This window comes from Notolepis coatsorum (genome assembly GCF_963971535.1).
Source record: "Notolepis coatsorum genome assembly, chromosome: 19".
NCBI classification, from domain to species: domain Eukaryota; kingdom Metazoa; phylum Chordata; class Actinopteri; order Aulopiformes; family Paralepididae; genus Notolepis; species Notolepis coatsorum.
This window is the reverse complement of record NC_140183.1, coordinates 36536635-36549180: the sequence shown is the minus strand read 5'-3', so window position 1 is coordinate 36549180 and position 12546 is coordinate 36536635. Positions and strand designations below refer to the sequence as shown.

At 42.3% G+C, this 12546-nt stretch overlaps 1 protein-coding gene across 1 annotated transcript in view; it reads right to left on the bottom strand.

Moving 5' to 3' along the window:
• LOC311246461 (uncharacterized protein) overlaps window positions 1-12546 on the bottom strand; it is a 58964-nt gene that overhangs the window by 25692 nt on the left and 20726 nt on the right. The window contains exons 7-9 of the mRNA XM_084336615.1: window positions 10632-10740; window positions 9644-9737; window positions 3303-3411 (exon numbers count right to left, since the gene is read on the bottom strand). Of these exons, the coding sequence (XP_084192741.1) occupies window positions 3303-3411; window positions 9644-9737; window positions 10632-10740 (312 nt within the window). The remainder of the gene's footprint in view (window positions 1-3302; window positions 3412-9643; window positions 9738-10631; window positions 10741-12546) is intronic.

The window sequence follows — 12546 nt, the reverse complement described above, 5'->3', positions numbered from 1 at the left end:
GTATATAATAGGTATTATGTTTCATCATGAATACATGAAAGGGGGGGGGGGGGGGGGGGGGGGCGTTTATGATGCTTTGATTGCCAGTAACGGCATTCGTTGTTAACACAACACACGCTGATCAGCTGGATCTATATGAAAACATTGTACGATCAAGCTGGAATTGACGTCAGATATTCCTTACCTTTGATCGGGGGTATTCCAAAAAGAATATTCCAATTGTCTGCTCGCGATTTCCAGTATTGGTGTCCATCTGGTCCCGGACATAATTTGGCACAACTTATGGATAGAGTGTGCTAGATGCGTTTCGAAGTGGTCGGATGAAGCAATCTACTTGGCTCCATCTAAATTCAGCGCCCGGAGGGGTTTAAACATAACACACGGTCTGGAACAGGGTTTACTGCACTCTTGATACTGCCACCTAGTAGGATCTGGCCGGTACTGCACCCTCGGGTCCCAGTATGCCTTTTAACGGCAACATACAGGTCCGTGACATTGAATAGAATATAGTTTTTTTTAAAGGAAAACGGACCAAATAACGTATATATACGTGGTTGCCGTTCAACGGTTGTCGAGCAAACACGTATATAAACGCTGTTGGCGCAGATTGACTTAATAAAAAAATTTAAAACATGGTTGACAAATTTGAATTGGACACCTTGGAACTCAAACCAGGAACCTTTGTATCCCCAGAGAAGGCAACTTACTGACTTTGCCACTGGGCTATCTTGCATGAAGGGTGATGATTGCTCAACATTTGTAGCAGATTTGGACAAAATTCGAAATGGGAGAAATCTATCTAAACACAACTGGGCATGGCTTATATGAATAGATTAGTCTGGTTCATGGTCACTCACATCATATCTACACGTCCAAATACCACAAAGCATTGAGGAGATATGACATTTTGTGTAAGCCCTGCCCACAGCATTTGAGAAAACTTTGAGGGCCAGCTAATAGAAAATGTGGTCCCAAAGATGCTCTGTAATTTGGTGATGATTTCTCAAATGTGTAGGGGGAGTATCAAAATTTGAAATGTTTGAAAATAGATGTGACCCACAGAATCCAGTGAAAAGACTTAAGACTTACGGTTCAAAAGTTACAGTCCAAAAACGTAAGGGTTTTTGTTATAGCAGTACCATCTGGCCAATCAGCATAATTACAGTAGTTTTGTCTGAGTAGTCGGTGAGATTTCCAACCTATGTGCCAAGTTTGGAAACTGGAGCTGTTACTCAGATACTGTACTATTAGTGCGGAAGAAGAAGAAGAAGAATCCTAAGAGATACAATAGGGTTCCAGCAGCTTTGCGGCTTGGACCCCTAATTCAAATGGCTGGAAATTCAACAAAAACACAATTTCATGATCTGATTAAAGCGATAGTTGTTCTCTTGTGGATCAGACTACAATTGAAGTCAGGTAGTTGTTAGGTATAACAGAAAAGAATGCATGGATTCAAAGTGCCAAGAACTTTAAAATAGCCAGGCCTCCAAATTGGCTGTTATTTCATAACCCTACTTATATGATTACTGGCAAAGTATCATGCTGCCTATTGGACTATGGTCGCACCACTAGGCGCTCACTGAAAGAACTTTCATTCATGCACCTATCACTGATCAGGACATGACCACTACCTGCAGCATATTAGCAGGTGTCGTGGCCATACTCACCTGGAAACAGGACACCAGGTCATCAGGGCGATAAAAGCAAGACGTATATTTTGGGTTATGAAATAACCACCATTATATTTCATACTGGCTGTGTATCTTGCTTCACCTATTGGACTAATGGGTGGAGTAAGCGTGTAGCCCTGATTAATGTACCCCCTGATGTCCCTTCTCAGAACACGGAAAAGCAGGGAACATCCTAAACCCCAAACCTCCTCTAATAAAAAGCCAAGGAATAGGCCATCAGAGCCATGTGTAAAAGGGCCTACACCTTAAAACGCACAGACAGGAACAGTGAAATACCTGTGGGTAAAAGTCACAGTAAAACATTACACACACACACCACAGCTATTCAAATTATATAGAAGCTAGAGTTCCAGATATTCTTTGGCACAAAGGCAGTGTTGGGTCTCAGAGTAGCACTGCTATTATCACCTCAAATAAATAGGCACTCTGGTTGAACCGACAGAGCGCATAGCTCACTTACGCACTCAGCCGAAGTGATAGCCAAGAGAAAAGATGTTTTAAAAGACAGCTGACTCAAAGGCGCACACTCCAGTTGGTCAAAGGGGGTACCCAGCAGACTGACTAAGACCAGAGGGTGGTCCCAGCTAGGGGACAGATTACGCTTAGGCTTGAGGCGCCTTGCGTCAAGCAGAAAGCATTTCACCAGAAGGTGGCTGAAAAGAGGCCTCAAAACTATTACAGGAAGAAATAGCCAAAGCATAAACCTTCACGGTAGAGGCTGAGAGAGAGGAATAGACTATAGGACCAATTTCAACAGACAGGAAAGTGGATCCAGGTTCCAAGCCTCACACCACTCTTGGGAAAATGTGCCACTCACTAAACAGTGGTAGTGGACGGAGCGTGCTAATGGATAGTATTGATCACATAGGCTACAATCCCCTCAATATTCAACCTCTCAGTAGCCACTGGGACCATGGGATGACCAGCAAGCTGACCCCCGATCTGGAGCTATCAGGGTGATAGTCCTGCACACCCTCTTCAACAGCTGACTTATCAGGTGTGAGCCCTCAGGCTGTGCAGATTGCAATATATACCGCTGCCTGCTGGAGATGGAGAGAGCGTATTTATCTATGTCACAGTGGTCAGACTGTCTGTCCTAACCAGGAGATGCCTGTTCCTCACAAGATCAACAAACTCTTTGAGGATCAGTAGCACTAGCTTCAGTTCCAACACGTTGATGTGTAGGGTGGGAAGAGCAGGCCAACTGCCCCCTACTGAGTTGGCCCAACATGTCCCCCCCAGCCCATAAGGGAGGCGACTGTGAAGACACATGAGATTTGATGCTGCCCATGGGGACACCTTTCATAAGGGTCTCTGGCTCCCTCCAGTGGAGGAGGATGCACACCACTGATGGTAGGACCCTCAACAGTATTCTCTTGCCTTTCACAGTCTATTTTCCTGCTGGAAAACCACCTCTGTAATCTTCTCATGAAGATTGAGCAGATGCCACCCTGCCGAGCAGGCACATTACAGGGCTGTAACCGTCCTGTGAGGATGATATCCTCCTGTAGCTACGGAGCGATGCTGTCATAGACCTTGAGTTTAGGACTATGCCTAGAAACCCCACCTGCTGGCTGGGAAGAGGAGTGCCCTCTTCCAGTTACTGTTTACAGCCCAGACTGGACAAGTGTTCCACTAAACACCTGGTCTGGGACCTGGGTGTCTCCTCCGACTGACTGAGGACCAGAATGTCGTCCAAGTAGGATAATATTCTTGTCCCCTGGGAAAACAGAGTTCAGAGCACATGTGCTGTCCCTTGAAAGGAAAAGCATAGAAATGTCCTGTGAGGAGGGGTGATGTGCTGGAGCTGGAGCGATGAGGAGGGGTGATGAGTGATGAGGAGGGATGATGAGTGATGAGGAGGGGTGATGAGTGATGAGGAGGGGTGATGAGTGATGAGGAGGGATGATGAGTGATGAGGAGGGGTGATGAGTGATGAGGAGGGGTGATGAGTGATGAGGAGGGATGATGAGTGATGAGGAGGGGTGATGAGTGATGTGCTGGAGCTGGAGTGATGAGGACTGGTGATGAGTGATGAGGAGGATGATGAGTGATGAGGAGGGGTGATGAGTGATGAGGAGGGGTGATGAGTGATGAGGAGGGGTGATGAGTGATGAGGAGGGATGATGAGTGATGAGGAGGGGTGATGAGTGATGAGGAGGGATGATGAGTGATGCTGGAGTGATGAGGAGTGATGAGGAGGGATGATGAGTGATGCTGGAGTGATGAGGAGTGATGAGGAGGGGTGATGAGGAGGGGTGATGAGTGATGAGGAGGGGTGACGTTAGCTCTGAAAAGGGATTTTGGCGTTGAGGAGCTCAATCCATTCTTCAACTCGCTGGTCGCTCTCATAAGCTAGAGGTTATGAGCTGTCCTGTTCGCGTCTATATTAAAGGCAGCCCAAGAGTTCTTCCGCGTTTCTCTGATTGGCCACGACGCCCATGTGACCGCGGCAGAGCGGCAGAGCGGAAATAGGCTGCTGCTTCGGCGAAAGAAAGACAGGCATTCTATTGCCATGCTCTGCGACAAACTCTAACCTTAACCAACTCCGAAAGAATGCCTAAATTTAACCCTAACCTTAACCAACTCCGAAAGAATGCCTAAACTTAACCCTAACCTTAACCAACTCCGAAAGAATGCCTAAACTTAACCGGCGAAAGAAAGACAGGCATTCTATTGCCATGCTCTAAGACAAACTCTAACCTTAACCAACTCCGAAAGAATGCCTAAACTTAACCCTAACCATAACCAACTCCGAAAGAATGCCTAAACTTAATCGGCGAAAGAAAGACAGACGCTAGTTACGTTTATATAGAGAGTAATTAAACGTAAAAAAAAAGAAAAAAAAAATTGAAGTGATTCAAACTTGTCACCAACCTGACCGCAGGCTCCACAGCAAGCTGAGGAACAAGTTGAGCTAACCATCGATGTTAAAACAGGAGGGATTACGAATGCATAATGCCGCGGCAACCTATGCGCCTCTGCCGCGGGGCGTGCGCGGCGTTGTCACGTGGGGCGTCGCGGCCAATCAGAGAAACGCGGAAGGACTCTTGGGCTGCCTTTAAAGAAGAGGCACGCATTTTGATTGATTGATTGAAAAGTTTATTAACAGATTGCAGAATGGGTACAGTACAGTACAGCTCAATACATACAATTGTTAAGGGGATGCAGACCAGAGAAAGACTTTCGTCTTGTTTACATCAGGGTCCCCCATTTTCAATTCATCATAACATATATGACATACATGACATACAGATAGACAGTACTGCTACATCTATACATTTATGACATATCAGATTTGCAAATACAGTACTGTTTGTGATACAAAAAGTGTCCAGAAAAAGAGTGTATATACATTTGACGTAGAAACTGTACATTGGGGGAGGTTGGGTGGGTGGGGTGGGGTTGGGTGGGTGGGTGGGGGCTGTACATTGGAGGTGGGGGGGGGGGGGGGGGGTTGGGTAGGGGGGGGGGGACTGTACACTGTACATTGGAATACTGACAAAGCCCTACTTGGTCATTTACTGTACAACTGGGTTAGGACATTTGTAGGGGCCAGTTTCGAATTGCAGTCTCCCGTAGGTGTTCTTTGAGAGTGTTTTTGAAAGTGGGTAGTGATTCACATTCCTTTACAGCTTTGGGTAGGGCGTTCCACATTGATGTGGTATAATTGCGAAACGTGTTTAGTCCCTTGTTTGAGCCGAATCTGGGTTTAACATGATTTGTGGAGCTCCCTCTGGTGTTGTGATCGTGGTATTCACTGACCTTTGGGAAGTATTTTGACATGTACATGGGTACCTTGGTCGCGTAGTGTATCTTGTAGACCAGGCCTATTGCAAGTTGCTGTAGTCTGTCGTCTACTCTAAGCCATCCTAGGTTGTCAAAGTGGGCAGGGGTGAGGTGGGTTCTAGGAGTAAGGTCAAGCAGTAGTCTGACCAGTTTGTTTTGAGATGTTTGTAATTTTGTTTTTAGCGCCTTTGAGGTGCTTTGGTACCATGAGGTGCACGCATAGTCGTAGTACCCTTGAATGAGTGCTCCTGCCAGAGTCTTCAGGGTATTCTTGTTTACCAGAGAGGAGATCCGGTACAAGAATCGAGTTTGTTGGTTGACTTTTTTTATTACATTGGATGCCATTTTGTCACAGGAAAGATTAGCCTCTAGGATGGAACCCAGCCAGGTAGGTAATTTCATCTTTCCTTGTGACAATATTGTCACCCACTGTAACCGAGAAGCCGTCGGCCTTGCTGAGTTTGTTATTTGAACCGAAGAGAATGGACTCTGTTTTGCCCATGTGTAATGATAGTTTGTTGTCGGCGAGCCATATGCAGATTTTGCCTAGTTCTGAGCTGAGGGCTTTTTCAACCTGTAACTTGTTCTTGTCAGAGACCAGCAGGGCTGAGTCGTCCGCAAACAGGAACAAGTTGCAGTCATAAGCTGACGACATGTCATTTGCATAAATTAGGAATAGTAGCGGTCCTAGTATGCTTCCTTGTGGAACACCACAGTTCACTGTGAGGGGGGGGGGATAGGGTACCGTTTACCTCCACCATCTGTTCTCTCCCCTCCAGGTAGGATTGTATCCAGCTCACTGATAGACTATCAAAACCAATTGCTTTTAGCTTGTTAATCAGAATGGTGTGATTGACAGTGTCGAAGGCCTTTTGTAGGTCCAGCATGACCATGCCGCAGTATTTGCCCGCGTCCACCTCTTGTTTGATGTGGTCGTTCAAATAGAGAAGGCATGTGTCAGTGGAGTGGGATGTTCTGAAGCCAGATTGGAATACGTAGATTAGATTTTTTTCCGCGAGGTACTTTTCTATCTGTTCGTATACTATTTTTTCCATGACTTTCGAGATGGATGTAAGGATAGAAACAGGGCGGTAGTTGCCTGGGTCTAATTTGCTGCCCTTTTTGTGCAGGAGTGTTACTCTCGCAATTTTGAAGTCCTTGGGGACGTGTGCCTGTTCACATGAAAGAGTGAGGGACAGTATGGCCATGACACCTGCTTATATGCTGCAGGTAGTGGGTGTGTCCTAGTCAGTGATAGGTGTATGTTCTTTCAGTGATCGCTTAGTGGCGCGAGCATAGTCCAATGCAAGATGTGCAGCCAGTATGAAATATGCATGTGCAAGAACACTTTAAAGCACAGACTCAACAGTACTTTCATCAACCCCATGAGGAAGTTTACATTGGTTCTTTAATGCACTCCCCCCCCAAGTAAATTGTATTATGTTTTTTTTCTTGCCAAGAGATATATTGGGGGATTTAAAAATTGTTTTATACATGTGGTTCAACAGTGTTATGAAACATACCCTGCAAGTTTTGTAATAATTGGACAAACAATCTTTAATTATAGTCCGATTTTAATGAAACGTTCAAGTTCAAAGCAATTATTATAATTATATATATATATATATATATATATATATATATATATATATATATATATATATATATATATATATATATATATATATATATATATATATATATATATATATATATATATATATATATATATATATATATATATATATATATATATATATATATATATATATATATATATATATATATATATATATATATATATATATATATATATATATATATATATATATTTACATTGTAGCAACTTTATTCCAAGTCAATGCTGTCTCAATAAAATCAATAGATCAATAAAACAAAGTCAAACAGGCAAGCAAAAAGATTTCAGTTCATTAAACAATAAGCTGTGCTGTCGTAGAAATGGCATATTCACATACAGTATAAGATGTGAGAAAAGGGTCAAATACTCAGAATTCTCCTTTAATAATATTTGCAAATGTGGATACAACATCAAGTACAGAGTCAATGGGATTAGAATGAAAAATAATTGGTTACATACTCATTATATAGACAGTGTTAAAAGGAGGGAGTTGCAAAACGAATAGCCATGTATGCTCAACACATCTCCTGGTTGGTAGTTTTGTGTTTATTCAACAACACATCTAAGTATGGGCATCTGATATTCTCTCAGCTTCCTGTCCAGCCAACTATTAACCCGTCAGATGGTCTGTGCTCGCTAAGTGAGCTGCCATGCAAGGTTATCTATCACACAGGTGGCCTCTGCACTGATGACGTCTCTCCAGTGACATCTCAGTGAATTTAATGTTGTCTTTTAGCTGGTTTGGAGAAGGGCAGATAAGTTAGGCTGAGATCACTTATTTTAATTGTTAATTGGGAACAAAACCTTGAGTTACAACTTCTAGCCTGTGTGAGTCTGGTGTTTAGTTAGGAAACAAACACGTGGAAAGGTTTAGCAGCCTTATTCATCTCAGTATATGTAAACGACATATTTCCTCCTCACTAGAGGATGAGGTGGCCAGGCTGGACCCTAATCTTGGACCCTGAGGTGTCTCTGCCATCTTTCCATCAAGTAAACTCCAGCTCCCGTGTTTATGTTCCCCTTCTAACCCAGGGGTTCCCAAACTTTTCAGGCCGTGACCCCCAAATAACGGTGTCAGAGAGCCGCGACCCCCACTATTATAGGAGGTAAAAAAAAAACTAAAAAATAATATATATATATATATATATTTTTTTTTTATAAATGGAAATGTATGGTTGAAACATGCAAACGTTCAAACGCACACACACTAATAAGCATTGGAGGCTTTTAACCAGGGCCGGACTGGGGAAATCATTCAGGCCAGGAAATATAGTGCAATATATAGCCCCAGTCAGGCCACTTTTTAAGCAGGGGGTCCCCCACCAGGATTTTTTTTGTTACAAAGACTTCATTTCCTGCATTCTGGTGCAGGTTTTTTTTTTATTTGTACCCTTTAAATGCCAGTGTTTGTGATGGCATCACAAATTATTGTTAAAAAACAGGCTAGCATATGTATGATTAGCAACAACACAGATTTTTAGGGATTTTCAGTTTTTTTGTAATTGATCAAAAATACAATCTTTTATTCAACTTCAGCCCTGATCATAACACCACATATTCATTTGATCATTCTAACCCTTTAAATGCCAGTGTGTGTGATGGCATATATTTGCAATATATCAAATGTAAAGTAGAGGGGGGGGGGGGGGGGGGGGTGGAGGGGGTTCTCATGAGTTGGATAACAACTTATGAAAGGCATACAGGCATGTTATCCAGCCTCAGACCAGTTTCTCTCAGTGGAATTGCTGCAACCCCTCGCCACACATTACAATATATTGCCAGAGGACTATTGCCAGAGGAGATCACAGTTGCAAAGTGTTTCCTGGTCAGGACAGGCAGAGATGCAGTCCCTACTATCCAAAGTGTCTTTTCCCTCCTGGATGATAATAATAATAATAATAATAATAATAATAATAATAATAATAATAATAATAATAATAATAATAATAATAATAATAATAATAATAATAATAATAATAATAATAATGCATTTGATTTATAAGGCGCCTTTCAGGACACTAAAAAAAAGTCCACAAATCGGTGAATGAAAGAATTATAGGATCAAAACTACTTACTAAAAATGGATGTTTAAAAGTACTAAAAACCAACAGAAAATACCAAACACTAACAAACATTCAGCACAGACAATGGGGATGCTGACATCTTTAAAAAAAAAGAATTACAATTTCTTTTATTTTTTTATTTAAACAATTATTATTATTATTATTATTATTTTTTAAAGCTCCGGGGCTAGGAGAAAAAACATCCGGGGCTAAAGCCCTGGAAGCCCACGGCTAACGACGCCACTGGCTTGCAACCCCGACTTTGGGAACCCCTGTTCTAACCAATGGGTCAAATTTCACATCTCTACCATTTACCATCTCACATGGATTTTCGCAAACATTTTTGAAGAGGATTAATAACAATAATAAAATAATAATGATAAAACAGCACAAAAACAAAAATGTACCTTGAACAAGAATAATATGGTTTCAGCCACTTTTGAGCACTCATCTTTTCACACGATGGGGTAGCTGGCGAGGTCGGCGATCCCGCAGAGGTTACTCCGGTTTCGTGCCATCTTGATATAGCCTCTGCTGCCCCAACTACTACCCCAGCTGTCAGGGAAAGAGAAAGATAGTGTCACAACAACCAAAGGTCTGATGATCTAACAAATTATACCTGGAGCGGGCTGTTGTGACAGACAGAAATAGAGAGATATAGAGTGAGAGAGACCATTTTAAGAGAGAGAGAGAGAGAGACAGAGAGAGACAGAGATAGAGATAGAGACAGAGAGAGAGAGACAGAGAGAGACAGAGAGAGACAGAGAGAGAGAGAGAGAGACAGGTGTTCAACATCACCAGGAGTCAAATGTCTTTTCAACTCGTCAACTTGTCAGACGTCATATCAAATGTTACGGGCAGAGCTGAAAGTAGACAAACAACTGTCCCATCTCTGGTGAACCACCGGATGCCGTTAAAGGAGCACTTCACCTAAACATTTAATTTGTATATCAATTACTCTCCCCATGCCTTGAATTCATGAAGATTTTTGAAGAAATTTTTTCTCGCATTCCTCCACTATGAACCATTTACAGTCTCACACAACTTGTGCAGTATAATCCAAGTCTCCTTTATGAGATGCCACTTTCTGCACTATTTACATCACGTCAAGCGTCAGGGTGGTGAGTGGGAGCAGAGTTCAAACACACACAATTTCTCAGGCACGTTAGGCGTACGTGAGTGGGGTTATCCCAAAAATGTTTAGTTGGCAAGGTTTCAGCTAAAATACATGTGTTTGTTTACTGAACATACGACTGGATGAATTAGGCTTGGATTATACTGCACGAGTTCTGTGAGTTTGTTTTGCTGTTGTTGTATGGCTATTGTTTTTGGATTCTATGTTCACGGTGGAGGAATGCAAATAAAAAAAGATTCAGGAATTCAAGGCATCGTGAGATGAGTAACTCAGTAACTGAGTAACTCCTTTAAGACTGGGCGATTAGGTCCCACCTGTTCTTGATGATCCAGTATTTCTTGCCACGGCTGGTCTCTCCATAGCCCACTGCCAGCATGGCATGATTTATCACTTTCTGATAACAATTGGGATCGTAGTACACACCTGTACAGAGAGAGAGAGAGAGAGAGAGAGAGAGAGAGAGAGAGAGAGAGAGAGAGAGAGAGAGAGAGAGAGAGAGAGAGAGAGAGAGAGAGAGAGAGAGAGAGAGAGAGAGAGAGAGAGATGGTTTCCTTAGTGACCCGTCACTCTGTACATTATGCCAGGCTGTGCACACTATGCCACTTGCCTATGTTCAGGTACAACGCAAGGACAAATCTTGCTGTACTCGCGTTGGTTTGACAGTAGGACAAGCTAAACTGGCGTGAAGACATGCTAGTGTGCTTGGTAAATGTAACCTATTAAATATCTATACGCTACAGCAAATGCATAGCTGTTTATTCCACATTCAATATGAAGATATATCTGCAACAACCAATTCTACATGTAACCTATTCAATATCTATAGGCTACACAGCATTAATAGCTGTCTAGTCCATATTCAATGTGAAGATACAGTATGCCTGTTACGGCAGCGGTAGCTGAGCCCAATAGCAGAACACACAGGGAGAGAGAGAATGGAGTGTTTTAGGTTTGTTTATTCCTTAGGTACCAGGCAGACAGGGTTATAGTTAGGTAGGAAGCTGCCCAAATAAGGGCGTGGAAGCAGGGGGAGAGAGAGAGGCTCTCGCCGTGATTGTGATTTTTGAACGTTATTATGCTCAGCTATTGTACAACAAGTTGTCTAGTGGTCAGATTAACCTTAACCCTCAGTGAAGATAAGGGGAAAGATCCCATAAAACCTTAATAGGAAAGAATAAGAGCAAGAAACCGTAGGAGGGTTCATTTTAGAGGGATTGCCTTTCCAGAACGGTCAGGCGTGCAATGGGTGCTGATCAGGGGCGGATTTAGGATTGTAGGAGATCCGGGGCTTAGCCCAGATGGGCCCCCCCCCCCCCCTTTTTTTTTTTTTTTTTTTTTTAATTTTTAATTTTTTTTTGATTTTAATTTTAATTTTTAATTTTTTTTGCAGGCAAGGGGTGGGTAGGAGGGGGTCAGACACGACCCCCTCCACGACAGATTTTTTTTGAATTTAATGAACCTGTACGTGCAATTTCCTGCAATATAGAGCCTTCAATCTTGACCAATAAAGCTGCTCTTTTCACTATAAAACTCAGTTAACCATAACGTAGTTATGGTTAGATTTATATATTGGGGGGGGATATATCATATTTTTCATATAATCAAAAAGTGGTGGAGCAAGATCATACCTTTGCTCCCCCAAGTTCAATAGTGGGAGAGCAGAGATGCTCCGAATGCTCTTATGGCCAGGCGTCTATGATTCACTGATACAAAGTAAAATAGTGCAGTGCAATAAAATAGTTAGTAAAATAGAATAAAATAATGCAATAGTGCATTGCAATAAAATAGTTATCATCGTATTTTTTCGGGAGGCCGGTAAGGAGTGCATTACAGTAGTCGAGTTGGCTTGAGATAAAGGCATGGATCTGGTTTTCAGCGTCCTTTTTATTTATAAATGGCCGTACTTTAGCTATGTTTCTAAGGTGGAAGAATTAAGTTTTTGTCAACTTGTTGATTGTGATTTAAAGCTTAGGTCTGAGTCTACCATAACACCAAGACTTAACTCACTCAAATACAGTTAGCAGCTGGATAGACCACAGATGGAAATTAGCTTCTGCTAAATCTGGTGCAAACATATTTTCATGTAACAATGATGAATTGTAAAAAAAGAAAAAAAAAAAAAAAAATTTAAATAGATTCGGGGCTTTTCAGAATACATCCGGGGCTTGAGCCCAGGTAGCCACCCCCTAGCTCCGCCCCTGGTGCTGATGTGCCAGATTTGATGATTGA